Source organism: Beta vulgaris, chromosome 3 (assembly GCF_026745355.1).
Source record: "Beta vulgaris subsp. vulgaris cultivar EL10 chromosome 3, EL10.2, whole genome shotgun sequence".
NCBI lineage: Eukaryota > Viridiplantae > Streptophyta > Magnoliopsida > Caryophyllales > Amaranthaceae > Beta > Beta vulgaris.
In genome coordinates this window covers 55,635,637-55,663,520 of record NC_079204.1, presented here as the reverse complement: position 1 = coordinate 55,663,520, position 27,884 = coordinate 55,635,637, and the positions used below count along the sequence as shown (strand labels likewise).

Sequence of the window (27,884 nt, the reverse complement as noted above, 5' to 3'; positions counted from 1 at the left end):
ACTTTCAGTTAGTGTGTTAAATCTTTCAGCTTGTGTTGTTTTTCTTTCATTTGGTCTTATGTTGACTTTCGGTTAGTGTGTTAAATCTTTCAGCTTGTGTTGTTTTTCTTTCATTTGGTCTTATGTTGACTTTCAGTTAGTATGTTAAATCTTTCAGCTTGTGTTGTTTTTCTTTCATTTGGTCTTCTGTTGACTTTCAGTTAGTGTGCTAAATCTTTCAGCTTGTGTTATTTTTCTTTCATTTGGTCTTCTGTTGACTTTCAGTTAGTGTGTTAAATCTTTTAGCTTGTGTTGTTTTTCTTTCATTTGGTCTACTGTGTTATTTCAGTTGGTGTGTAAATTTTTTCAGCTTGTGTTGTTTTTCTTTCATTTAGTCTTCTAAAAAAATTGAAACCAACTGGAAAAAAATTGAAACCAACTGAAAAAAATTGAAACCAATTGGAAGTCGTCCGACCAGATATCACTAGGGGAAAAAAAGGAAGGGCTGCGGAGGAAGGGCTGCGCTTTTGATAAAAGCGCAGCCCTACTAGTGAAGGGCTGCACTTTTGTACAAAAGCGCAGCCCTACATAACAGAAGGGCTGCGCTTTTGAAGAAAAGTGCAGCCCTTCACTTAGTAGGGCTGTGCTTTTTGAAAAAGCGCAGCCCTTCTTAAAAAAATTTGAAATAAAAAAATCGCGAGCTTTGAAATATTGAGCGGGATTCAGATATATTATCCCTCATTCTCTCTCACGTCCCTCATCCATTTTCCTCCTCTCTCCTCTCTCACGAACCTCTTCCCTTTCCTCCTTCTCAAAAACTCCCAGAAAATGCGACAAACGCGACAAAAAGCCTGAAATGATTTGCACGAATCATGCCGACGGAGTCCGATTGCCTATTGTGATACCTTTTCGAAAGCGGAACGGGCCAACGAGTCAAACTCACGGCTATGCCGTGATGTTTAGGCTTTTTACGCCATCCGAGTTCGTTTAAGCCTCCAAATAGGCATTTTAAGTATTTTCGAATTTTTTTTTCCTTAATTATGTATTAGGGTTTTGTTTTATGTATTTAAACATTATAAGGTTAATGTTTGGAGGTAGTTCTTGTATTTTCAGATCTATAATGTTCTTATATACTTCTCTTTGTTTTGATTAATGTTCTTGTATACTTCTTTTTGTTTTGATTAATGTTCTTGTATACTTCTTTTTGTTTTGATTTAATGTTCTTGTATACTTCTCTTTGTTTTGATTAATGTTCTTATATTTTCATATTCGTTTTGATTTATGTTCTTGTATTTTCAGATCTATAATTTCTTCTCTTTTGTATATTAGTTTTTGTTCCTTTTTTTCATTTTCGTTTCGTTCTTTTTTTTGTTTTGGGTTTATTTTCGTTTCTCTTCTCTTCTGTATAATTTCAGAAAATGTGAGATTATGAGTAAAAAATGTCAAAAAAAAAAAAATTTTTTCTTTTGGTAGGAAGGGCTGCGCTTTTACCTACAAAGCGCAGCCCTTCACAGTGAAGGGCTGCGCTTTTCTAGCGCAGCCCTACTAAAAATGTGAAGGGCTGCTATTGAAAGGGCTGCTGTAAAAAAGCGCAGCCCTACATGCCTTTTTCAGCGCAGCCCTACATGCCTTTTTCAGCGCAGCCCTTCATCATTTTTCCACTAGTGTATTATGGTCGGACGAGTCTGACACAATACGTTCTCATTACTCAAGCCCTTAACAATTCTCTCTTTACTTTTCACTATCCTTAGTTTATATGTAATTTACATGTGGTGTAAAGATTATAAGACACACGAAGTAGGTTTTAAGTATACAAGTGTAATACCCCGACAACTCTCTTTTTTTAAAATACATTTTGATATAAAACTTAAATAATTATCAAAGTATTATCGCCCGTGTGAAAACGTATCGGCTTATTCAGAATTTTGCAGCAAAAAACATAATAAATAAACTTTAGAAATAAGACTTTGTTAACCCAAAGAGTCAACTCTGAAAGTCAAACCAACATAGAGTCAAAAGGCAACCTCCAAAGTAAAAGTCAACTACAATAGTCAAAGTCAACTAGGAAAGCATAAAGTCAAAGTCAAATGTAAGGTCAGCACAAGCTCTCCAATCCCGAACCCATGATGCATCATCTTCAAACTTGTAAATGACGATGCACTATTGATCCTGAGAGACTACTCACCAAAAGGGTCATCACAGGATCAATAAGGAATAGCCATGATAAACATATACACACAAAGCATGCAATCAGCAAAGCTGAGTATTACATAATAAGTAAATAAATAAATAAAACCTAACATGACACTAATAAACATTAAGCAAGGATAATAATATAACAACATAACAGACTACTTTTAATGAATCAAACTCCACAACTAGAAAGTTAATTAATTTAGATGGAATAGTCAATGGAACGAGTTGTCTAACCAAAACCAGTCTTCAATTTAGAAGACGAAATACGAGCGCGACTCTTTACTCCCCTGAACTACGATATCGAGGATCCTTTGAATAAAAATAGGACAGGTGATCAATCCGGTCCCAATAAAAGCCATGGGCTACCACCATGTTTTCCAACTAATGCTAGTCCAACACTTCAGACGTGCACAAGTCTAAATTAAGCTATTGCTATTTACGTTTCACTTTACATGATTAATAATTTATTCACTTATTATGACTTACAAATAGAACAAACAATATAATCATCAAGTAATCATAAACTTTCATTTTTATCTTAAAATTAGATAAGGTGATCAACAACTTAACAACCCAAGAACAATTCCAAAATTAAATCCATTACCTTTATTTATTTATTGAACCAAGTCAACAACCAACCAACCTTTCATAGGTTAAATAACCAACTTACCAAATAAGATCCTCGATCCTTATAAATAATTAAATAATCCAAAGAGAACAACATGATTGAACCATAATCCAATACCAACATAAATATTAATCCCTCGTGTGAATTAATAAAATAGAGTTTTCAAATCTCATATGTTTGCATCAATATTTTATACAAACATTAATAACACGGTACTTAGTACTATGCTTTTAGTTGAAAGCTTTCAATGAAAATAACGAACAAAAATGGGGATAAATATGTTTAATGTAATAGAAATTTTGACTGATTAAACAAAACAAATAACTTTAATTACTTGAAAATTACAAAACTTCATAAAATACTCAGTCGTGTGATCAAGTTGTTTACAATCATAAACGAATCTAAGCATTGCAATGATAAGCTAATCTCGATTATTTAATGAGCTTCAAAATTTTATTCATGTTCATCATCTACTTAAAACAATAGTTTTGGCCGGATTTATTCACAAGTTGTATATTGGGTTGTCCTAAAAAGTGCAAGTTTTTATTTTTCTGCAATCATTAATTGGACAACTACTTTAAAATTGCAACAAAGCATGAATCACTATGTTATAAAAATGGGACAGGTTCATAATTTGCTCATGTTACATAATGAAATCTGTTTGGTGTAAATGAGCTATTAAAAGCACTTATATAAATGGAATTCAATCTCAGGTCTCAAGTTCTATCCCTACAAGACGTTACCAACTAAACTATGACCATATGGCATCCACATGTTACTAAATGAAATGGAGTTACGAAAATGGAACGAGTTCATAATTTGCTCATGTTACATAATAAAAAAATTTTGTTGTAAATGAGCGACTAAGCACAGTGATATAGATGGAATTCAATCTCAGGTTTCAAGTACTACCCCTATAAAACGTTACCAACTAAACTAGATGACAATATAGCATCCACATGTTACTAAATGAAATGGATTCATAATGTGCTCATAAAGGTAGGTAAGATTATTCAGCGCGCAAGCATGAAAAGACCAAATGCACCATTATCATATCATCATGACCAGTGGCGGATCCAGGAATCTGAGAATAGTTGGTCACACTCTAGGTAGCACGAAAACGGATATAGGGACGGCCGGATGGGTACAGGGATGGAAAACCTCAAAATTAAAATTTTAAAAATGGGTACGACATAAATTCAGCTAAAAGAAAAAAACAACAACTTAACTTGCAATTGCAGAACCAAGGCTAACACCATATGCTAGTTACAATTGCTCTAAACTTGCAATGTACACGATTCCGAGTGAAATCACTTTATCTCCACAAATAATCACATCAAACTATTAATGTATCAACAAAAATCACAAAATGGGGGATATAACAGAAACCTTCTAGCCTCCTAATAACTGGAAGTAAGCAGACATTTATTTAATCGAACAGGCAACCCTTGCTTGCGTAGGAAGGGTTCCATCTCATGGCTGAACTCCGTCAGAGGTCCTTCTTTAAGCTCAACCTGCAACATTCAGCATTTGAACATTACTTACCATAATTATATCAGACTAAAAAGGTACCGAACCGACAACATTTTTTCTTCAGAGTCTTATCAATGGTGTCACCATGGCTGTCGAATTGAAGTGAAAAGAGATGGATTTTTCGATAGAATAGTTGTGAAATTTCGAAGATTTTCTTTCGAATAACCAAACCAAACTTCAAATACAACAAATCGAAGCATTAATTGAGCGAAAAATCAATAAAAATCTAATGCAAAATCAGAACCCTAAATCCATGAAACTGAAATTTTGACAAGGCCTCCAATTCATTCAATAAAATCAACAACCAAATCAATTAATTTAACAACAAATCCAAGAATTCTCAAATCAAAATCATCTAATTTCAAAAAAATTACGTAAAACGAAAAACCTAACCTGTGAAAAATAGGAGATTCAAGAGGACGATTCGAAGAAGAAGAATTTCACGAGTTTCACCAATCACCAATTCACCATAGTTACGACACCAACCCGGCAACACACGAGTTTTTCCCCAAATTCTAGGGTTTTGAATGATAATTTTTTTATCTCTGAAAAATGCAAAACAGGTATCAATCGGTAGATCAAGGCGAGATGATAATTTTAGTTGAAGATTTGAAACAAAAAGGATATTCATGTAAACAAAATTCAAGAATTTTAGTTAACAACTTGAGGTTGAAGGAGAGAGGAAGAGAAAGAGACGTGAGAGAGAGAAAGGGGGCAGCATTTGATTTTTTTGGTAAGTGAAGGAGAGAGAGAGTTAATTTTTTTTTCCAAAATAATAGTTGGTCACATGAACAACTGTGACCCTACATAGTTCCGCCACTGATCATGACAACATAATGAACCTTAACTCCCGATCATAGCATCAATCCTGTCTGCAAGTATTTAAATTTTCAGAAACCAGGTTCTATAAACTGATCATGAATTTCAGCTTTCAAGAACAAAATATCCTTCCGATCTGGGGTATAAATTGGTAAAAATGGCGATAAAGGTTACGAGATGCCATCTATGATTTGGACTTGGATCGCGTAATGAGAATTTATGAAGAAAAAGTGGTATTTGTGGATGAACAAACATTACCATGAACATTGAGATGAGACTTCCATCACAAAATTAACTATAAATTTATTACTAATAGTCTAATACCGTTATATATCATGAAACGCGGTGCCATGTTATTTTTTGATCCCAAACCACTTCAAATACGGTATTGAGACGTGAAGGAAAATTGTGTAAGAGAAAAAAACATATGTTTGGTGAATATGGAGATGAAACTTCATTACCAAGGGTAAGGCTTTGGTATCATATTTCTCAGAAAATTACATATATTTATTACCAGCTACCAAACGAGTCGTGTGTTTGTGAGGACTAATCTACATCGTATGGAGGACCCTAGAAGATACATAATCCGCAATGGCCATACTTGCAGTCACACCAGGTGATTCAATGCCGAAAAGGTTCACAAGTCCAGGTACTCCATGAACATCTTGCCCCTGTTCATACAGATGCTATCATGAGGTATTCTGGAAAATCTTAGAAGTTATATCCTGCATGTACTATAACAAATCTGGACTGACCTGAATTACAAAATCAGAAGGCATCTTTCCAGAACCAGAGAGTTTTGGGCGTATCCCTGCATAACCTGGCTCTAAAGATCCTTCCTTCAGCAGAGGATAGTACTTCCTTATCTCTGGATAAAAAAATTCACCACGACCAGGACATACAGAGTAATCAAACCTGGACAAGAGAAACCATCATTGTTGTTGGATTCTATCATCATATTTATCTCCTTTTCAACTAATCAAAATTCGAAGTTCAAAACGAGTCGACACAAGGAGGGTTTAGGGAGGTCTACATGTATATAAACAGACATCTAATCTGGACGGACAGAACGACGATATTAGATATCTTCAGACCTTGGCTATGCCAAACTTAGTACTTAGTAGGATTTTATTGCTATGTTTTTGTTTTTTTTCGCCTTAGGTTAAATTTGTTCAGCATCTAAGAACAACAATTATTAGCGATTTGATTAGTTATCAAGTACAGATCAGAATCTCTCATAGTTCAGTCACTAATTGTTTATCTAGATGAATGAATGAAAGAAATTCCAATCCATTTGTCAGTGAGGTATACGTTTCAGAAACTCTCAAGAATGCGTAAATGTGTGAAAGATTTGCAATATATGCTATGGACCGAGCAAATCAGACGCTATCATTGGTGTAGATGAATAGATGAGAATCGACAGGAAAAAGTGCTGAAGCCAAGACATGACCTAAATCATAAACATGAACAGAATACAAAGATTCCAAATTTTTTGTTGCTTAATCGAAAATAAGATAGCTCATAATTAAAATAACAGAAACATGAAAACAGGAGCAGCTCGTTTTAGGGGCAAAAGAAAATATACCTATTCAAAAAACTCGCAACATCAGTCACATCACCAATCCATTCGACATCAGGCCCAAATTTGATCTGGCCATCTAAATCTAGTGTTACGTGCACCCCAAGCCCACCATCTTCTGGTATTGGATATATTAGATGTCTAAAAGGCGGCACCTTAGTCTTTGATAGAGAAAAGTAATGACCACAAGCATAATGGGCAATGGGAATGACAGAATTATCAAGGTCCATCAGTCTCTTAGCAAGGGGTACAGCGGCCAAGCCAGCTGAATTAATTACAACCTCAGGAAGAAGCTTAACTTCAGCTGGTAGTGTAATTCCCTCATCAAAGTTTTTTAAACTCTGGCTTCCTGTCACAAAAAGCTCAATTTGGTTTCCTTTTATGTTGCCCCCAAGGACAGTGGTGTTGTAGGAAAATATTGCCCCATAAGTTTCAGCTTCTCCCTGAACTCAATTTCCCAGAAATGTCCTGTCATATTACAATCATTACTTCGAAGACACAAAGTAGATAGAAAATTAACGAGCTTGTGATATCCCACTATAAGAACATTCAAACACCTACCAGTAAAGAGTACATCAGAGAATGGGTATCAACAATTCCTGAAAGAGGTGAAAACAGGGCTTTGACACATTGCAGTTCTGGTTCCATCCTCATAGCCTCAGATGCCTCCATCAATCTCAGACCATCAACTCCGTTTTCAGTTCCACGAACCAACAGCTCATTTAATTTTGGAACCTCTGATTCCCGAGTAGCAACAATAAGCTTACCTATCTTCTTGTGAGGGACATCACGCTCTGAACAGTACTTGTACATCATCTCTCTTCCTTTGACACAAAACCTAGCCTGCAAATTTTACATTGGAATTCTTTTGAAGATCCAGATCAAACAACTAAGATTGTGGATTTCCAATGTTCCAATAAATGAATGTTCATCCATATACAGTTTTTACCAAAGCAATAAACATAAGAATCTACTATATGTAGAGCCTTGATTCTCACAAATATGCAAGTATCAGTCACAATCCCTCCATTCAACTTTAAATCTAGCCACTGCAAATCTGCAATATACCCATAAACCCAAATTTTGAACCAATACTATATATATCTTCAACGACAAGGATTGTGATGGGAAGACATGGTTTATGACATGTTAGATTATAGTTGATCAACTAATACTAAACTAATCAAATTTAATATCCCATAGACGGACAAACATACACGTCTTCCAATCCTAATCCACTATATAAAAGCACATCTTGGAGCACAAACCACTCTCCATACCACCACCATCCTCCGACAATAACCACCCATCCACAGTAAATAAAACCATAAGCACAACTCAGTGGTGCATTCTATCGAGTGAATCATAAATATCACTAGAAACATGAATTACCATAGCCATTGAAGGTATCATTCCGAGGTTGTGCCACAAGCCCACAACCATCCTCCTTCAGATTAGCCACTTTCATACTTCTCAGGAAAGGAACTTAAACTTCCTCTACTCTCTATTGCTACTTCATTCTATGAAATCAACAGGCCCATCAATCTCATGGTATAAAATCCAATAGAACCCAACTGGCATCTAGTAACAACAATATGCAACCAATGTAGAACAGACCAACATCACAGAAGATTGAATTTTTTAATAGCACACAACAAAAGAACCAATTCACATTAGGTCAAAAAAACAGCAATTGTCAGTAAATAACACAAAAATTCATCAACATAGACTTCATAAAACATATCAAAACACTGAACCAACAAAAACCCAAGTCTAAAAGTAGCATATAACATCAACCCAAGTCAAAAGAAAGAGAAAAGGAAAGACCTTGAGAGATTTGGGAGGATAATAAATCCCAGCATGAATAACTTCACTGTTGCGAGAACTAGTTACAGTTCCAAAAGTAGGAGCAGATTCAAGGACTAAAACTTCTCTACCTTTGAAAGCCAAATCTCTAGCAATTGCAATTCCCACAATTCCAGCTCCAATCACTACACAATCCACCTTCTCTGTTGCAGCAGAACTCAAATCCCAGTTGTAAATTGATGATGAACTTGTATTGCTGAAGCTTTTTGTGGGTATTAATGATGATTTTAGTTTTGGGTTTTGGATTTTCAGGGTTTTTTTTTGATAGAATTTGTGGCGCACACGGAAGTTTTGATGGACCTCAATAGTATCATAAAATTGAATTTTCATTGATAATTAATTGTACAAGTGTATTTGTGAGAGCTCATGTCTCTCATTCACCTTGGTAGAACCCTTTGTTTCTACCTTTCCTAATATTTTGTGTGGACCTCATTTTGTTTGACTCTCTCTCATTTGAGCTCATCTTGCTCCCTCTCATTTTGAGCTCATTTTGTAACTCATACACATACAACATATTTATAGTTGTTGTACCTTAGTTTCTAGATTTTTCTTGACCTTGATATTTCTAACACACACTCAAATATTCTAAACTTAGATTTTTTTACATAGATATTTTACAAGATTTTTCTAGACAAATCTAAGACATGCATATAAGATTTTTCTTTACATTACATGACCTATCTAGAATTTTCTAGATTAACTTTCATCACTCCCCCTTAATCTTGAAAATTCTTGTACTTCAAATTATTCTTCCGTTGATGCCCTTGTCATCAACGATCTCCGATCTTGATTTTTCTTTTTGTCTTTGTGTTGGTACTCTTGTTACCAACCATCCTATCTTTATTTCTTAGCTTCATCACATTTTTATTCGTCTTTATTGTTTTGTGTTGGTACCATGTTACCAACTCACTCCCCTAATCTGAACTTTTTCATTTTTCTTCTTCACAGATCTTTATCCAATATCATTCTTTTATTGATGCTCATGTCACCAATCATCTCTGCTAATGCCCATGTCATTAGCGAATTCCAAAATCTTTCTCTTGAACTTCTTTTTCTTCTTTTTCTTTTCATTTTGTTTTTTTTTTCAACTATTGGTGCTCTTGTCACCAATATCCTCCCATTCTTTTCATTCTTTCCTTTTCTCCAATGCTAATTTCATTTGTTGATGTTCATGTCATCAACATACCCCATCATTTTTTTTATTGTAGTGCTCATGTCACTAACTAAACTATTTCTCATTCTTTTTAATCTTTCCTTCACATATCTTTTCATTTTTATTTCTCCTCAACTTTTATTCTTAATGCATCTTCAAATTTTTTTTTTATCTTCACCTTTAATTTAAATTCTTCCACATATCTTAAATTTGACACTTACCTCAACTTCTTTTATCTTGCTTCAACCTTCAACTTGATAATTTGTATCTTCTATCTTCTTCTTGCTACTCGGATGTTGGCGTTATCACGTTCCGGCTCTGATACCATGATAGAATTTGTGGCGCACACGGAAGTTTTGATGGACCTCAATAGTATCATAAAATTGAATTTTCATTGATAATTAATTGTACAAGTGTATTTGTGAGAGCTCATGTCTCTCATTCACCTTGGTAGAACCCTTTGTTTCTACCTTTCCTAATATTTTGTGTGGGACCTCATTTTGTTTGACTCTCTCTCATTTGAGCTCATCTTGCTCCCTCTCATTTTGAGCTCATTTTGTAACTCATACACATACAACATATTTATAGTTGTTGTACCTTAGTTTCTAGATTTTTCTTGACCTTGATATTTCTAACACACACTCAAATATTCTAAACTTAGATTTTTTTACATAGATATTTTACAAGATTTTTCTAGACAAATCTAAGACATGCATATAAGATTTTTCTTTACATTACATGACCTATCTAGAATTTTCTAGATTAACTTTCATCATTTTTTAGGAGATTTGTTAGTGATTTGCGCATCATCTTGGATTATCTTGTCTTCTTTCTGCTTCTCTGACGACGGATTGTGAACAATTTATAATCGTACGATTGGTGCTCATGTGGAAATTGATACAAGAACTCGATTTTCGCCCTTGTTGTAAAATGAGATTCCTAAATTCGGAAATTCCCCTCTTCCCCACTCGTAGAGTCGTAGGAATGTCAGTCGAGCTTGTTAAGTTGGAGACCCGCCCATTAAGTCCAGATTTGGTTGGGGGATGGGGCAGAAAATCGTACCCGCAAATAATACTCCTTCCATTTCATTATTTACTCATTTCGCTTTGGGAGAGAAGTAACAAAGGAGGAAATACAAAAGGTGGAGAGAGATACAAAAGAATGGGTTAAAATATTAAAAAGTGATTGACATATGTGGAAAAAGAGAAGAATGTAGATGTTACCAAAAATTGAAAAAACAACAGTGTGTAGATTAAAAAGAAACGGATTAAAAAAGAAAGTGTATAGATTAAAAAGAAACTGACGGAGTACATGGTGGAGCGGGTGTGAATCTTATGTTATATCTGTCCCATCCGTACTCGTTTCACACTTTTGCTCCATCTCTGCCCGTTTCACTTCGCCTTCATAGACTTCTAATGAATAAGATAAATTGTTTTCGTCATATGGTTTTCATATAAAATATGCTATATTGAAGGTAATTTTCATCTTAAATTGTTTTTTTAATTGTAATTACATAATTGTTAAATATTCTCCTTCAATATAAGATTTAGTATTGATTAGATATAATTTTTTTTCTTTTGACTATATTATATTGTGGCAGGTATTGACATAATGTGTTTGGGAGGATAGTTCGAGCAGGTAAGAATTAGTTGTTAATACTTAAGGCCTGTTCTCCCCAACTTATTTTCAGTTCAGTTCAGTTCAGCTCCAATCAGTTCAGTTCAGTTCAGCTCCATTCCTTTATAACCATTTTGTTAAATATTATTATTATGTTGGTATAATTTTACTAATTACTATTATTATTATTATTAATATTATTATTATTATCATTATTATTATTTAAATATATATCATTACTATTAAGTATTATTATTATTATTATTATTATTATTATATTATTATTATTATTATTGTTTCTATATATTATTTTGTTTATTATAGCTTTATTCATTATTACCGGGCCGGGTTCGGGCCGGGCCGAGGCCAAAAAAATTTGCCCATTGGCCGGGTCGGGCCTAAATTCGGGCCGAATTTTTGTGTCCAAAGCCCGCTATTTCGGGCCGGGCTTAGCGGGCTTTTGCGGGCCAAAAAATAGACTAAAAAGTCGTTTTTAGCTTGCCCAAAGCCCGTCCAAAAACAAAAAAAAAACGACCGAGCCCGGCCCGGCCCGCGGGCCGAAAAATTCTGCCCAAAACCCGGCCCAAAAACGGGCAGGGCCGGGCCAAAATGATCACCTCTAGGAGGAACATGGTTTAGGTCAAAGCACAAATAAACCCACTTTTTTTAGCCCATAAACCAATCAAATCTCGTCAAGACGGTTTATGATGTAATTTTCGCGGTCCAACCCAATCATTATTTTTATTACTAAATATTTTTATATTATTAAATCTAATTATTAAAATAGTAATATTAATTTACTTTTTAGATATTATTGTTATTATATATCATACAAGTATTAATATATTAATAAAAATAATATAAAATAATTATTATTAATTATCATTATTATCATTAATTATTATTATTATTAATTTATGATTATTAATATTATTTATTTATAACTATCATTTAAAAATATCCAAAATACTATTGTTATTATTATTATTCATTATTATTACTTATCATTATAATTATTATTTAATATTCATATTATTATTGTTTAAAATATTATCTATATATTTATTACATTCAATTTAATTCAATTTAATTTAATTCAATTCAGTTCAGTTCAGTTCAGATCAGTTCAGTTCAGCTCCAATAAGTTCAGTTCAGTTCAGCTCCAATAAGTTCAGTTCAGCTGTTTTATGCCAAAGACAACAGACCCTTACGTGGGTGGTGGGATGAAGATGGTTTTATATACGTACTCTTTACGGCGAAGTTAGGTGTGGAAACTTCCCCCACAATGGGTGGTGGGACGGATATGGGGATATATTTTTTAGGCAAGTGCAGGTATGGAGGGACGACCGTCCTCTGCACTCATCCCGCCCAACTGACATACATTAAAAAAAGGATTTTTTTGTTCAAAACCACCTAAACTTTTCATGTTTTTAGAAACTCCCACCTTAATGAATTTTTTTTATAAATTTCCACCTACCATTTACAATTTTATTAAAAACTCCCACCACTTAACGATTTGTGTTAAATTCCGTTAACAAAACCGTTAAGTAGACCTCATATATGCATTTTATTATTAATTTACGCTGAAATCAAAGTCAATTTCATCAATTTAAGGGCAAAATCTCAACAATTTTGGAGCAAGTTTGGAACGAATTATAACTATTTGGAAAGACTTGCAACTATTTCAAGTTTGATTTTGTTAACAAAATGTATACGAGGGACCCATTTAATGGTTTTGTTAATGGAATTTTACAAAAATCGTTAAGTGGTGGGAGTTTTTAATAAAATTGAAAATGGTAGGTGGAAATTTATAAAAAAAATTCATTAAGGTGGGAGTTTCTAAAAAAGTGAAAAGTCTAGGTGGTAAGATGCGATTTATCCTTAAAAAAATATACTATAGAAATATCATCATTTAAATCCCCCAACAACTTAATAATTAATGGAAAAAGCTATATGCAGCCCTAAGGGCTGTATATAAGAAGCTAAAAATGGAAATAAGTTGCATAAATTGGTCATTTATTACATCGGTTGATGCAAAATTTTTCCATAAATTCACAACTTATTTCCATTTTAAGTAGTGTATTAAGGATTGCATATAACATAACCTATAATTAATTTATCTCAACCAACCTAAATAATATTAATTAATCAAACTGTACTACCAAATCCTCTCTCTCATCTCAACCACCTTTCTCTCAATCCACTCACCCTCTCTAAACCCACCCAACCCCCTCTCTCCTCAACTCAAGCCAACAACTGGACGCCATCACCAGCACCAACCTGACACCACCAGGCCACTACCGGCCCGATACCAAACGCCCACACCTCTCTCATCTCCATATCTCTCATATCCAGCCTGACACCATCGACGTTCGATTTTAAAAACCTTCTTCCTACCATCACGGATTCATGGTTATCACATCTTCTCTAGATTTATCCTACTCCCAGGGCCGTCTCATAGAAAACGGGGGTCCTGTGCAAAATTTAAGATTAGACCCCTATAAGATTACGATATTAAAATAACATATTAACATTCTTATTTTAGAATACAGAATCATCTTGATTAATAAATAATATTAGTTGTATACTTTGTTATATCAAAATATATAGAAGCGTTTTTCTTGCTTTTATAAACAAAGTGTACCATTTATAACAACTTTAAAGTTGGAAAAATAAATTACAAATATATATAGAATGCAATGTGGTAAAATGGAAAATATGTTCTTGATTTTTTTTAAAGGATAAATGTGTCACGTATAGACTAATATTAACATTTCCATGACAAGTTTAAGGGAGAATGTCATAAAACTTTGTTCCAATTGGATATGAAAATATCTACTTTAGAAGATATAAAAGAACAAAAGAAGTGGAAAAGGGTTGTTGGACAAAATAAAACAAAAAGCAAAAGTTGAGAAGAAGTGGTTGGCTGACAAAATAAAACAAAAGGCAAAAGAAAAAAAAAGTGGAACAGCGTGACGGGGTTGGGTATCAAACTCGACATCAATTGAAATCAAACTCCCGAGATTCACTTTGCGGCTACCACCGCTAAGCCAATTCAAACATCTTGCAACATTATTGCAGCAATACGGTAATATACGCAAACAACATATAGGGCCCATATGCAGGCGGGGCCCTGTGCGGGCGCTCACCCTGCACAGGGCCTTAGCCGAGCCTGCCTACTCCTCTCCTTTTCTTTCCTCCTCTCCCTCTTTTCCTCCTTATCCTCTTCGGGCCTGTTCTCTTCGGCATAAAACAGCTGAACTGAACTGAACTGATCTGAACTGAATTGAACTGAACTGAACTGATCTGAACTGAATTGAACTGAACTGAACTGAAATGAATAGTGACATGTGAGAGTAAAAGTATTGTCAAGAGCTGAACTAAACTGAACTGGTCTGAACTGAACTGAACTGAACTGATCTGAATTGAACTGAACTGAACTGAATTGAACTGAACTGAAAATAAGTTGGGGAGAACAGGCCCTTCCTCCAACTCCATCTTCTCTCGCCTCCTCCATCACGCCTTTCTCCATCTCTAACAGTTGTAGATATGGCGTTCGATTCCAAAAACTCTGGCAGCCATGTTAGTTCTAACATCCGATTTCATGAAAGGACGGACATCATGGTGGCAGTGGTGTTGGTGATAGGTTAATTGTGTTAATCAGTTTGTTTTATTTTAATTAATTTTCTTTTACCATAATAAGTGTGGTCTCAAACATTTTCTCTCTACAAACCTTTAATTGTGTATTTGTGTGTAGATAGATCACTTCTCTTTGTTACACTTATTTAGAATCGGGGTTAGTATATACGAGCGAGCTCGAGTTCAACTCCAAGATGTGTGTCCCCCAATGCACTTATTTCATTAATATCTTTGATTTTGCACAAGTAAATATTATAAAAAATTTAATATTATGAAAGTATACATCGAGACAAATCTAACAATATCTTACATAATTATATTTTTTCTTTATATATAACAAGAAAATAGAGTTAAAATTAATTGCTAAATAATGTCAAACTAACAATGTAACAGTATAACACTTGTTTAAGAACGAAAAAAAAGTATAAAGAGACCTTTACATAGCATCTCAGCCGCAGATATAATATTATCGACATCTCCATTTTATGATAGTTTGCTAGTTTGCTCACATTTATGTTTCAGACAAGGTTCGAAGTCTCCTCATGTTCTTCATTCTTCCTTATCCGTTGGAATTGAAGTTTTTTTACGAAGGCTAAGCAAGCATTCACAATTGATACACCCCTGCAATACACACATATACAAGTAGATTTTTAGTTTTTTTTTCTATACACTTTTTCGAAGAAAAAAAAAAAACATAGCAGAATTAATATTTCTTGATACCTTATTTGATTAGATATACTTCATCTAAAAAAGTATCATACACCAGGGCGTACCGTGAGTATGATACACCCAATGCTAATTTTTTGCTCATTGCTTATTTAAAAACATCCAAATGAGCAAAATATAGTAAAAAAAAAAAAAAACAGAGTTCCAAATGAGCAAAATTGGTCTTGAGTGTATCATGCTTACATGCACATGGTACACCCGAGTGTATGATGAATGAAATGATTCTCTCAAAAAGCTCTCACATAAAATAGACAACTGTTTTCACTTATTTCATAACGTATTGATATACTTCCTCCATTTCATAATACTCGCTACACTTTTCATTGTGAGAAGTTTCACATTACTTGCTACACTTCCTTTTTGGACAATAAACTCTCTCTATCTCTCTCCTCTCACATGGGTCCCTTTTCTTTTTACTCTCTACCTTTCTCTTCTCCAAAAATTGCCTAAGAGTCCGTGAATTGAGAAGTGTAGCGGGTAATATAAAACGGAGGAAGTACATAAAATTATGTTAGATATTCTAATCTACTTAAAGCTTACCGAAAGATCCTATGTTGTTGGTGCTCCGTCACTGGTTTTGTTGGACGAATCCTTAAGACTTTTTGCAATAGATTCCTTTCAACCAAAATTCCAATGAGAGAGCACATGATGATAACAACAATGGTTGGCCATAAGTTCTGTGGGGATATAGTAACAAACACTCCAGTCATAAAAGCCAATAAGGTGGAGCAAATTGCTACCATGAGTAAATACATGCTTTTTTCAATTAATAGCAGCGGAACCTCGGAAGATTTATCATGGACTAAGGACCATATAAGGCATATCAACACCAATGTGGAAGTACACATGCCTAGTGTATTAGCCATCAAAAACACTAAGAAAGCCGCCTTCGTCGCCATCATTGCTTCTCCGGTGTTTTGATTCAATCCACCAGGGAGAGTAAATCCAGCAGCGAATGTAATGGTAGCTATCAAAGCCGCCACCACGAAAAGCGAATTTCGCACTTCTAGTAAATCAGTGCGTTGCTGAAAGAATGATGTATTTATCCTTGGATTGATTCCGATCCTTTGGCACATCGCATCCTATAATGTAATGTTTCACAAGAAATGGTTAAGAGTGTAGGTGTTAAAACAAAGCCAATTATTATATCCGTTTCAAAATAGTTGCACCATTTAACATAAGGACACTATTGATCAATCAACTTTGACAAGCATTAGTCAAATTGGATCTTGTTAAATTCGTATAAGTACGAGTCTTTCAAATATCAACTTTTATATTTTTTATTTATACGCAATTAGAGATATTAATGTTCAAATAAGCACATTGGAGTACGTGAAAAAGCAAATTGTGCAACTATTTTGAAACAAGAACAATAAGTCATGCATTTTACTCCTTCCGATCTTTATTAATTTACCCCTTCTTTTTGCAAAGAGTTTTAGAAGAAATAATGTTGTGGGTCATAGAAAGAAAAACTATTATTTTATATTAAAGTTGAATGTATTTGTGATGAAAAGTTAGTGGCCCCATTCCAAAAATAGAAAAAAAAAGGTAAACTAATAGGGGACATCGCAAAAAAGAATACTGGTAAACTAATAAAGAGCGGAGGGAGTATAACAGATTATCTGAGATTAGAAAAGATTTCGAAACAAGAAACCATACCCATCTAATTATAACATCACCACCATTGCATTTTTCGGCCAACATGTCCATGGCTGTTTTCCCCTCCTTATTTTCGATTGTGTAGTTTATTTTTTCCAAGCCAAGTAATGCTTCTGTCAAATGTATGTTATGTTTCTCTATAGCTTTGTGCAAAGGTGTATTCTTTTCAGAATCTTGAAGGTTGATAAGACCTTTCATGTCTGATATGTTAAGAAATGACTCATACTCTTTTAAACTTCGAAGTCTGTTGATATGATGTAAAGGTGAGTCCTCCACTTGTATGCATAGTTCTCTAAAATCTCTTGGATAATTTGTGATGAATGATTTAAGTGTTTCATATCTACCATACTCACATGCTCTCACCCAACATAAAGGTGCACGATCGAATATTGGAGGATATTTTTTCAGAATTTCTTCTATAAACCATGTAGCACCAACACTAAATGCTTCATCCAAAGGTGTATCTCCGTCATTATCTGGTTCGATGATGAACTCTGGCGTTTGGTGAATAAGCCATGTGCCCAATTCTGTATCTGTTTTCATGTTTTGCATAAAGAATAAATCAGCAGCATTATACTAACAATGATTTCTTGTGGTAAATTGAGGAGGAGTGTAAAGAGTATATATAACTCACATCAAGTGGCGGAGATAGGATTTTCAATTAGGGGTAACGTAAGATAACTAATCAAATAACGGTTCATAATACTAGAAGTTAGAATATAGTTCACGTAAACTACACTTATAATCCTTTTAAAAATACGATACTATATTATTATTATATGGTTCATAATACTATATTCTTTTTATACTTACATTATGAGAGAGTTATATTGTTTAAATTTACAAGTGCAACAGTGGAAGATGGAAAAGATTAGAGCATACGGAAAATTAAAGAAAAAGGGCAAAAAAAAAGAAAAAAGAAAAAGGAAAAAAGAAATTAGAGAATGAACAAAAAGTAACAAAAAAAAAATGTTACACAGGTAGTCGAATCGGAGACTTCTGTGTCTTCGGATCTGAGAAAAGCAAGCCTACCACTGCGGCAAGCAGATTTATTCAGTAACATATTATTGCTAGATTTTGTATATGTTCTGTTTCTTATTCTTTTTCCATCCAGCCAGTTTTTTTTTTAAAAAAATTTAACATTTAGATCGACGAGTTACTCCATGTACCGTTTGATTTTAAGATGTATATGGGTATAATTATAACCCAAGTATGTTAGCGGACTCGTCAAGGTGTCTGTGATCTATCAGAGGAATAGCTCCTATAAACAGCCAAGTGGTACTATTTCGCAGGTACATACTACATACTACTTTCTCTCCTTATCTCTCTACTTTATCTGATATCTAAATCCTCAGCGGCCACAATACTGACTTGAGCGTAAAGGAGGTTTCCTCGCATCCCCCCGAGGATAGTTCACGTTTGTTTCCTTGCAGCTAGCTCCTCACGGACGACCCCTCCATGACTAATGGACACAACAGAGGACCATCACTGTTCTGATACTAGAACAAGATGAAACTATGACAATCTTGTAAGTTGTATGAGAGATATCTGTAGAGCTAGAAAGATTACTGATGACCTAATAATAATTAAGACTATCATAAATTTAATGCATTAACCTCAATGCAAGATTCCCCTAAGGTTGATTGTTAGATTTTGGTTCAAAGAATGAGAACTTTTCTCAGTAAGATGATCTCTACAAATCAAAATAACTTCCAACTTGGTATAGGAACTGAAAAAATAAGTACTAATAAGTTATGGTATTAAGTTCAGTCAACAAAAATAGTATTAACACTATCACAAATAAGTAGTTACTATCAAGGATGTCTTGATCTAGTGGTTAAGATTGAGATGCTGTGAATGATAGGTCAAAGCCTCACAAGTTTGAATCCTCCCTCTCCTACTTTGTACTTTGTACTGTCTTCGTGACTCATATGAATTAAAAAAAAAACAAGTTGTTACTGAATAAAAGAAATGGATATAGCAAAACTAACCTTTGCAACTTAAAGCAATATGCAAGATATTTCGCCCGTCAATCGAACTCTTGATATATTTGAGCCACCTTTCCTTATCTAAATTTTCCATTATGTATTTGGTCACTTGAATACAATCATTGTGTACTGCAAGAAAGAGAGTTTTGTACTCCGGGGTGTAATAATCTATTATTTCACCTATATCGTTTTTACCAAGTTGTGACACTAAATATTTTGCAAGTTCGTCTTGTTTGTGTAGTATGGCCAAGTGAAGAGGTGCGTCACCTTTCGAATTAAATCGTATCCAAGGAAGCATAAACGAGTTATACCGATAATAATCAGGAACTTCTTTTTTGTAAGCTTCTACTAAGAACTTGACAATTTGGAGAGTCTCTTTGTGAGTAGAAATTGCAGCAATATGGAAAGGGTTGTGTTGATTGTCGTCTAACAAAAACATAAGTTTAATGAGACGACTTCTCCATTTTCGATCGATATTTTTGCTCTCAAACATGCATCTAAATGGCCATTCTTCACCTACCTCTTTTATCCATGTGTGTAACACAGTGTCTCCGGCTTCATTCAACTTTTCCAATAGCTCTGGAAATAGTGTAACTAATCTTTCCAAAAAAAATCCTGTTTCAGGAAAATAAAATTCGTCAGTGTTGTTGTGACAGATGCAATTAATGAACAATCGACACAAGAATTTAACGTGGTCAAGTAACAATGTGTTAGCTACTTCCACAAGCAGAGGAGAAACGGTCATACTTCCTCTGTTTCTTTTTACTTGCAATAGTTTGACTTTCACGTTTGTCAACGTATAATTTCAACCACCAATAAATCTAGTTACCGATAAATAAAAATTATAAAAAGTATATATTCGAAAAATGTACATTCAGACGAATCAAACAAGATCCCACATAAATATGTTTTTTCTTAACTATAAATCACCAAACATAAATTAAGTAGAGTTGGTGAATAGTGTAAAAGTCAAAGCGTTGTAAGTAAAAAGAAACGGAGGAAGTATTAAATTTTAAGAGGGAGTACAGATTTCAGAAGAATGTAGAGGCAGATGTTGATAATAGGATTTATGTTACAACATACTTCATCCGTTCCATAATAAGTGAAACACTTCTCTAAAAAAAAACTCTCACATAAAAGAGAGAATTGTTTCACTTATTATGGAACGGAGGAAGTATATATTAAATATTAATTACTCCCTCCGTCCCATAATATAGTGTCTACTCTATTTTTGGTGGGTCAAACTTTAAAATCTTTGATCGAATATTCTCATTTGTATATATAAAAAAAACATATTCATGTGGGATCTTGTTAAATTCGTCTCAATGTGTAGTTTCATAATATCAACTTTTAACATTTTTTATTAATACGGAATTGAAGATATTAAAGGTCAAAGTTACGTCTTGGAGACCGTGTAAAAAAGATTGAAGCACTATATTATGGGACGGAGTCACGGAGAGAGTACTAACCTCCGCAGAATGGTGCTTTATGCATGGCAAGGCCCGCTTCATCACCATCAACTATAAGGTGGTTCCAACCTTTATTAATAATCACGTCTAGAATCTCTAATGCAATTTTTTCCAATTTATTCTGTTTTGGAACATATGAAGCTTGAGGATTTGCTGCCATGACGACTAAATGGAGACAATTATACGGCGACTCTATTATAGCATTGTTATCCAATGATAAGATATATGAGGCAAAATCTTCATTCCGAAAAGCTATGGCCGTCAACAGAGGAGTACTTCCAAGTTCAGTCACTAATAACCATGGAAATAACTGGTTTGATGGGATGCTTGAACTCGATGCATGTGTTGTTATGTCATGATCATTTGATGTTTCTTCCATGTACACATTCATAAGGAGTTTTGCTATTTGAATACTTTCTTCTGTACTAGATGAACGAGCAAGTGTATGAAAAATGTTTTTACCAGTTTCTGGGTCTTTTTCTAAGAATATGTTGAATACAATCCTCCTTATGTTTGGGATGATATCATTACATGTTAATAGATACTCAAATGGCCAAACTTTACCTTCATCAGCCCATGTGTCTAGTATTAAGAATCCCTTTGTATATAGTAGCTCTGGCTTTTTTATAAGAAACAATCGACAAATTTCTTTGTCATCTGCAAACCACATGGAAATGTGCATGTTCATGAGTACAACAAATAGGAGGTGGGGATAATAGTTCAAATAAAAGTGCAAGAAAAAAATATATGATACAGCGCGTTTTGGGTGTGGTCGGCCACACGCGAAATTACAGGTGTGGTCGCGTGCGCAACATGCTGTCAGCCTGTTATCTCATTTTCAAATGGTTATATCTCACTCCTTTCTAATCGGGATCGAGCTTTTGACTAGGTGTTAGAAGGCTGTTGAGCTAAATTTTCATCTCCAACTTAAATCTTCCCAAAATATTAAGTATGCTGTGAGATATGACATTTTTAAGTTGACCCTTATGCACAAACACTTATAAACAATTGAGTTACTCTTATGAACAGATGAAGTTAATCTTATGACCAAATGGAGTTACTTGTATGATTATACAGTTACTTTTTGCAATGAAAGGGTGTTACTCACTCACTCTTATAAGGAAATGTGGTTACTCTCATAAGCAAATGCGGTTAATTTTGTGAACCTTTGAGGTTACTCGTATGATTAAATGAGGTTACTCATATGATTTATTGAAGTTATTTGTATAAATAAATAAGGTTACTAGTATGAATTAATTGGGTTACTCATAAAATTAAATGAGGTTACTCATCAATTAAATGACATTACTAGTATGAATTAATTGGGTTACTCATATGATAAAAATGGGGTTACTCGTATAACAAAATGGGGTTACTTTTGTGAACAATTGGGTTACTTGATCAAATAGGGTCATCGTATGATTAAATAAGGTTAATATTGTGAACTAATGAGGTACTCGTATGAAAAAAAAACGAGGTTATTTTTGTGAATAAATGAGGTTATTCATTTGAATAAATGAGGTTACTAATCACTTTATGAATGAATGAGGTTACTTGTTTGAATAAATGCGGTTATTTTTGTCAACCTTTGGCTTACTCGTATGATTAATTGAATTAAGTTGCTTGTATAAATAAATGAAATTACTAGTATGAATTAATTGGGTTACTCATAGGATTATTACATGAGATTACTCGTACATTTTGTACGGCATTCTCGGTTATCCCTCCATCAACAGTCTCAAAATAATTAGTAGTCAAAAATATTTATCAATTCCATTTATTTTCATATTTCCATGTAATTCTTGCAACAATAATAAGAGTCATAAACTCCCCTTCTCGCAATCTACTCTCACATTAATTGTTCCTGTCAAAATTATTTTTCTGATGTATGGACTCTCCCATACTCTCTTTATTTATTTATGAAGTGACATGTAGAGTTGTAAGTAGATTTCAAAAAAGTCTGGAGTCAAATCCAATTTAGTCGAATTCGAAATTGTGGGACTAGATTAAACTTCGACTAAACTTGGATCGAAATCGGACTCTAATTAATTCAAAATATATAGAACTGCATTTCTACTAGACCTATTTATTGAAATCTAAAGTCCGGCTATATATATAAGCTCAAAATTTTCAAAAAAACATTCATATATAGTATTAAAAATAATAATCAACATATATACCTATACATAATTATCATATAAAAAAGGTAGAAATTAGTACTATACATATTTAAGTTTTAATACTAAAAACAGGACAAAATTTCGCTCATATGATCGTATCTTAAACAATTGTAGTATGTTTATTTTACTTAAATACTTTGGCGTAAGACTTAGAAAGTGTGATTTGGTTTTTCGTCATGATTTATTATTGAATCACATAGATTTTTTTTATTTCATAAATATAAGGTTTATTAGACCTGAACGGAAAAAAATAGTATCTCATTAACATTTTGAATTGAATTGGATTAGACTCGAAATTTTAAGACAATTGTTTGGACACGAATCAGGTTGGAATTTTAAAAAGTTTGGGTTGAACTCAAACTAAAAAAGTAAAGTCTAGTTTATTAAGGACTGGATTTGGAAATATCCTATCCATTTCATCAAATGTACACCCTTAGTCACATGATATTATTTGTGAGGAATACATGAGCATTTGTTTTTTTTATTATTAGGAAATTAAGTTAGTCCAAGGGATAACCCCTACAAGGCTACTAGCCTGTAGAAAACACTAACACATTGGCTGGTAAGACATGTATAGCATGCTACGGAAATACCCCAACATAATGCTGGAGGTAAAGATCGAACCCCTAACCTCAATGGGCAAGGAGGAGTGCTCTACTCACTTGACCTAACTCTTATCCTTATACATGAGCATTTGTTAAAACTCAATCAATCCCACCAAAATATTTCTTGGAGGGGGGAAATTATTACCAGTGAACTGCCAGTGTGCCCTACCAGTGGGATTACTCATTTTTCTAATAGAAAAGGTCCTTATTTAATTCCATTACATACCAAAAACTAAATCCATATCTTATCCCATTATCTAATATTCTAATCACTATGTATGGGCGAACCCACATGAAAAGCTGGCAGAGGCCTGACCCTTGCAGCCCACACCCACAACCCATGCATATTTATTTAGTTAGGTCCGTGTAAATATTTTGTTTATATCAAAAGAGGCATTTATAGATTTGTATGAAATTATTAACTTGGTGGTTAATAAATTGGTTAAAATATAAGTGATTTAAAGGTTGAATCCTCTCGACAATAAAAATTATACTCACTCTTTTTTTTTAATGTCCCCTATTTATTTTATTTGAAAATAAAGTAATTGAATTCCCGGCTTCGTCTCTGTCCCTATGATTCCCATTCTTAGAGGTGGGCATGGATCGGGCCAGCACGCGAGGCGGCCCGACCCGGTACAAGCCCGTTCGAGACCCGACCCGTTGTTCTCTACCTGGGGCGCGGGTCTGTCACAGTCAAGAACTTTTATTTCAGGCCCGCACCGGCACAAGCCCGCCTAGATGACCCGTGGGCCGAACGCTCATTTCCTTTGTGTTTTTAGTCTCAAACTGTCAAAAATCTTAAAAAAAAAACAATATAAAACACGGGCTAACCTGCAGGAGGCACATGCCCGGCCCACGGGCCTGGGCCGGGTCATGGACAAAATCTGGAAATTTCAAGCTCGACATTTCCCCAAGCCCGCTGGCCGACCCTGTGAACAGGTCCGGCCCATGCCCAGGTCTACCCATTCCTCTAAACAAATACCCCAATGATGAGATTTTGGTGTTTGACTTGTTACCATTATTCGTTTAATTAGAAAAAAGTAGGAATTTAATATAAAAAAGCTCCAATAACTCTCAAAATATTCAGGATATACCTACCTGAGCATCTTGGCAAGTATTCCATAGCATTTCGGCCGTTTCCACCATCTGTGCTAAACGAATGATCAGACTTCAATATCTCCATAACAACTTTGTTACATCTTTCTCGCGCAGCACTGAAAAGTAGGCTAACACCACGATTATTAACCATGTTCATAAGCTCCTTATCCTTCTTTAAAAATTCCAATACACAATCCTCATGTCCATAACTTAAAGCTCTATAACAAGGTGTTGATCCTATGAAATCCTTATGTAACCAAGGTTTTACAAGAGATTGTGATGTAAATACTTGTAGAAACATCTTTATAACCTCTACATTGCCCGCGATGGCGGCGCAATGAAGAGGATTCTCCATATCTTCATTTGAATTTTGGATGAGTTCTTGTAAGATTTCAGAAGGCAATAATTCTATTGCTTCTCTAATGAATTCTACTTTGTTTGCTGAGGCCCCTATATGGAACATATTTCCTGTAGGAAGATACTCATACTGATTACTCTTAAATGGTTTTAAGTAATAACTGTGAGGTTTTTTAGAGGTAACACAATCTCTCAAGAATTTCACATCTCCTCTATATGCTGCTATTCTTAGATCTTCGTTTTCTTCTTCTAGAGATGTCATGATTTTTCTTTACTTTTGGCAACGAGAGAGACAAGTTTTTAAGGTTATTTGGCCTTTGTAATGTACAACTTTTTTCTAGTTGTCGTTGGCTTTTATAATGTTCGCTATCATACTATTATCTGACAGGTAGATAATCCACGACAAATACACATTTAAAATTTCGGCACGGGGATGCAATAAGTGATAGAGTATTCCTGGAGCCTCAACTATCAGTTTAAGTTTTTGGTTGAATTGGTCTTTTGACATAGTATCAGAGTCAGCGTGACAGAAAGGTTACGGATTCGAATCTCATCCATCTTTTTTTTCAAAATGGAAGGCGTGATAGAATATAGATCATGTACACAAACATTTATAAAAGGCACATGATGTGGACTTTCTTCTGGGACAACTCATTGATCTTTCCACTTTAATTAACAATTTCTCAGATTTGTACAGCAGGTATTAATGTATTATGTCTTGGTTTATGAAGTCAACATATTAGGTTTTTTTGTACATAATTTTATCATTCTTAGTAGTTAGTACCCAGCTTTTTTTAATACCTATGTCACCTGTCCTTGGGGAAAAAAATCTTTTGTAATCGATATGAAAAAGTCTTAACTTAACAGTAGTAATGTACTCCACAAGGTAGGAGTATTCATACTTAGCAAAAAAAAAAAAACGAGAAATTTGATATCCCGCAACATAGCTGTTCAAATGCCTTCAATCATAATCAGTTGTCCTTTTGCCAAATAAAATCATTTTGAACCATTAGATTCTCATGATTAAAGATGGGAGTTAGTTTAAGTGGGTAGCGCGCTCCCTTTTGACCCTTGAAGCCAGGAGTTCGATTCTTACTCCCAACATTATATTGGGGTATTTCCTTAACATGCTATGCATGCCACTTAATTTCCTAATAAAAAAAATAAATTAGATTCTCATGGCCGTCTCACTTTCATAGGACCTCAAATTGACAAAAAAATCTTTAAATATAAAAAAGACTTGAAGCTAATGGTCAGAATGTTGGCAAGTTAATTGAATTTAGTTTTTCTTGGAATGTATCAAAATATTTTGAGGAGAAAATTTTAGTTTGATGCATATTTCTTATTTGGTTTACTTGTATATTTTAGTGGATTCTTTGAATTTTTTTATAGTGAAAGTATTGGGTCAGACCGTCTGACCCAATACCTTCCGTCGGACGGGCTTAGCCCATCAAAAACGCGCGGGCTTTTTTTTCATATTTGTTTTGTTGATCAATCATCACCATTTTCCCAACACTTTTCACTTCCCCAAAACCCCTAACTTTCCCACGTTCTCTCTCCTCCATAACAACCCAATAAAATGAGACTCAAAAAACGCAGCAAAAAACCCACCCTCACCGACGCCGGAGACTCGCCGCCGGTACAGTGTTCAGCTCTTTTCTGCCATGGTGGTGCGTAAACCAACACACCTCTTCTTAGTCTGAGAGGTCAAGAGGAGGAGAGAGGAGTTCGTGAAGATTGTGAGCTCTCGGCGCGAGAACTTGATGCATTGTTTAGGAATTGGTGGAGAAACTGTAGTGGGTTGGTTATGATTTTGGGGTATATATGTAGGGTGGTTTTAGATGGTGCAGCATCCTTTTTCACGGAGGTGAGTCTTTGTATGTGTATTTTCTGCTTCATTAGTGCGTTGGTTTTGCTCCATAGGTTTGTCTTGCTTTTGTGGGTTAGACTTTCTTTTCTTTCAGTTAGACTTTGTTTTCTTTCAGTTAGACTTTGTTTTCTTTCAGTTGGACTTTCTTTTCTTTCAGTTAGACTTTGTTTTCTTTCAGTTGGACTTTCTTTTCTTTCAGTTGGACTTTCTTTTCTTTCAGTTAGACTTTCTTTTCTTTCAGTTAGACTTTCTTTTCTTTCAGTTGGACCAACTGAAAGAAATAATGGGCCAACTGAAAGAAATAATGGACTAACTGAAACAAAATGAAGACTACCTGAAGAAAAATGTAGACTACCTGAAAAAGAATAAAAACCAACTGAAACCCAAGTAAGTCTAACTGAAGCACAAAAACCCACTGAAAAACAAAGAAGACTAACTGAAAACAAAATGAAGACTACCTGAAAAAAAATTGAACCACCTGAAAAAAAATGAAGACTACCTGAAAAAAAATTGGAACCACCTGAAAGTCGTCCGACCAAGATTATGGTCGAACGAGTCCGACACAATACGTTCTCTTTTTTATATAGGGGCCTATTTTTCAGTATTAGCATAGGACTCCATATTCTTCGGGCCGGCGTTGTTTTTAGCTCTAACTCAACCAACTTATTTTTTTTATAAGTTAAGTAAAAGGATTTTAGGAGGTCTTCCGCACGAGGGAACATTTAATATATTTTTACAAGGATAAAATTAATTAAGAGCAAAAGCAAGATAGTTCAACAATAGGAATATTAGCTTTAACTCAACCAACTCGTTTTTATTGGACCTGCTCAAAAACTACTTCCTGTGCTCCAAAATTATTGCAATACTTGCTTTTTTTAAATAATGCAACACCTTTATATATTGAAAACCACATTAGGCCTAGG

At 34.4% G+C, this 27,884-nt stretch overlaps 2 protein-coding genes across 2 annotated transcripts; both read right to left on the bottom strand.

The window, feature by feature from the left end:
* Positions 1–5,443: 5,443 nt before the first annotated feature.
* LOC104889666 (L-2-hydroxyglutarate dehydrogenase, mitochondrial) lies at positions 5,444–9,462 on the bottom strand. Its single transcript, XM_010674939.4, has 5 exons — positions 8,562–9,462; positions 7,296–7,577; positions 6,741–7,177; positions 5,911–6,070; positions 5,444–5,826 (listed from the first exon to the last, which is right to left on the bottom strand). The coding sequence occupies exons 1-5, from the start codon at positions 8,928–8,930 to the stop codon at positions 5,707–5,709; spliced, it is 1,368 nt and encodes a 455-aa protein (XP_010673241.2). The 5' UTR covers positions 8,931–9,462; the 3' UTR covers positions 5,444–5,706.
* Positions 9,463–15,271: 5,809 nt separating this feature from the next.
* Positions 15,272–25,401, bottom strand: LOC104889662 (uncharacterized). The gene is made up of 6 exons (XM_010674934.4): positions 24,735–25,401; positions 20,852–21,508; positions 19,386–19,997; positions 17,395–17,927; positions 16,276–16,817; positions 15,272–15,630 (listed from the first exon to the last, which is right to left on the bottom strand). The coding sequence occupies exons 1-6, from the start codon at positions 25,351–25,353 to the stop codon at positions 15,528–15,530; spliced, it is 3,066 nt and encodes a 1,021-aa protein (XP_010673236.1). The 5' UTR covers positions 25,354–25,401; the 3' UTR covers positions 15,272–15,527.
* Positions 25,402–27,884: the final 2,483 nt, after the last annotated feature.

Bases quoted from the DNA above. Each gene is read 5' to 3' on its own strand.
- LOC104889662 (XM_010674934.4), bottom strand. From the start codon at position 25,353: ATGACATCTCTAGAAGAAGAAAACGAAGATCTAAGAATAGCAGCATAT. The intron at 19,998-20,851 runs GTTAGTACTCTC...TTCCTGAAACAG, and splicing joins TAAAGCACCATTCTGCGGAG to GATTTTTTTTGGAAAGATTA. The intron at 17,928-19,385 runs GTTAGTTTTGCT...ACATGAAAACAG, and splicing joins TATTGCTTTAAGTTGCAAAG to ATACAGAATTGGGCACATGG.
- LOC104889666 (XM_010674939.4), bottom strand. From the start codon at position 8,930: ATGAAAATTCAATTTTATGATACTATTGAGGTCCATCAAAACTTCCGT. The intron at 7,178-7,295 runs GTAGGTGTTTGA...AATTGAGTTCAG, and splicing joins CTCTGATGTACTCTTTACTG to GGAGAAGCTGAAACTTATGG. The intron at 5,827-5,910 runs GTCAGTCCAGAT...CTGTATGAACAG, and splicing joins CTTCTGATTTTGTAATTCAG to GGGCAAGATGTTCATGGAGT.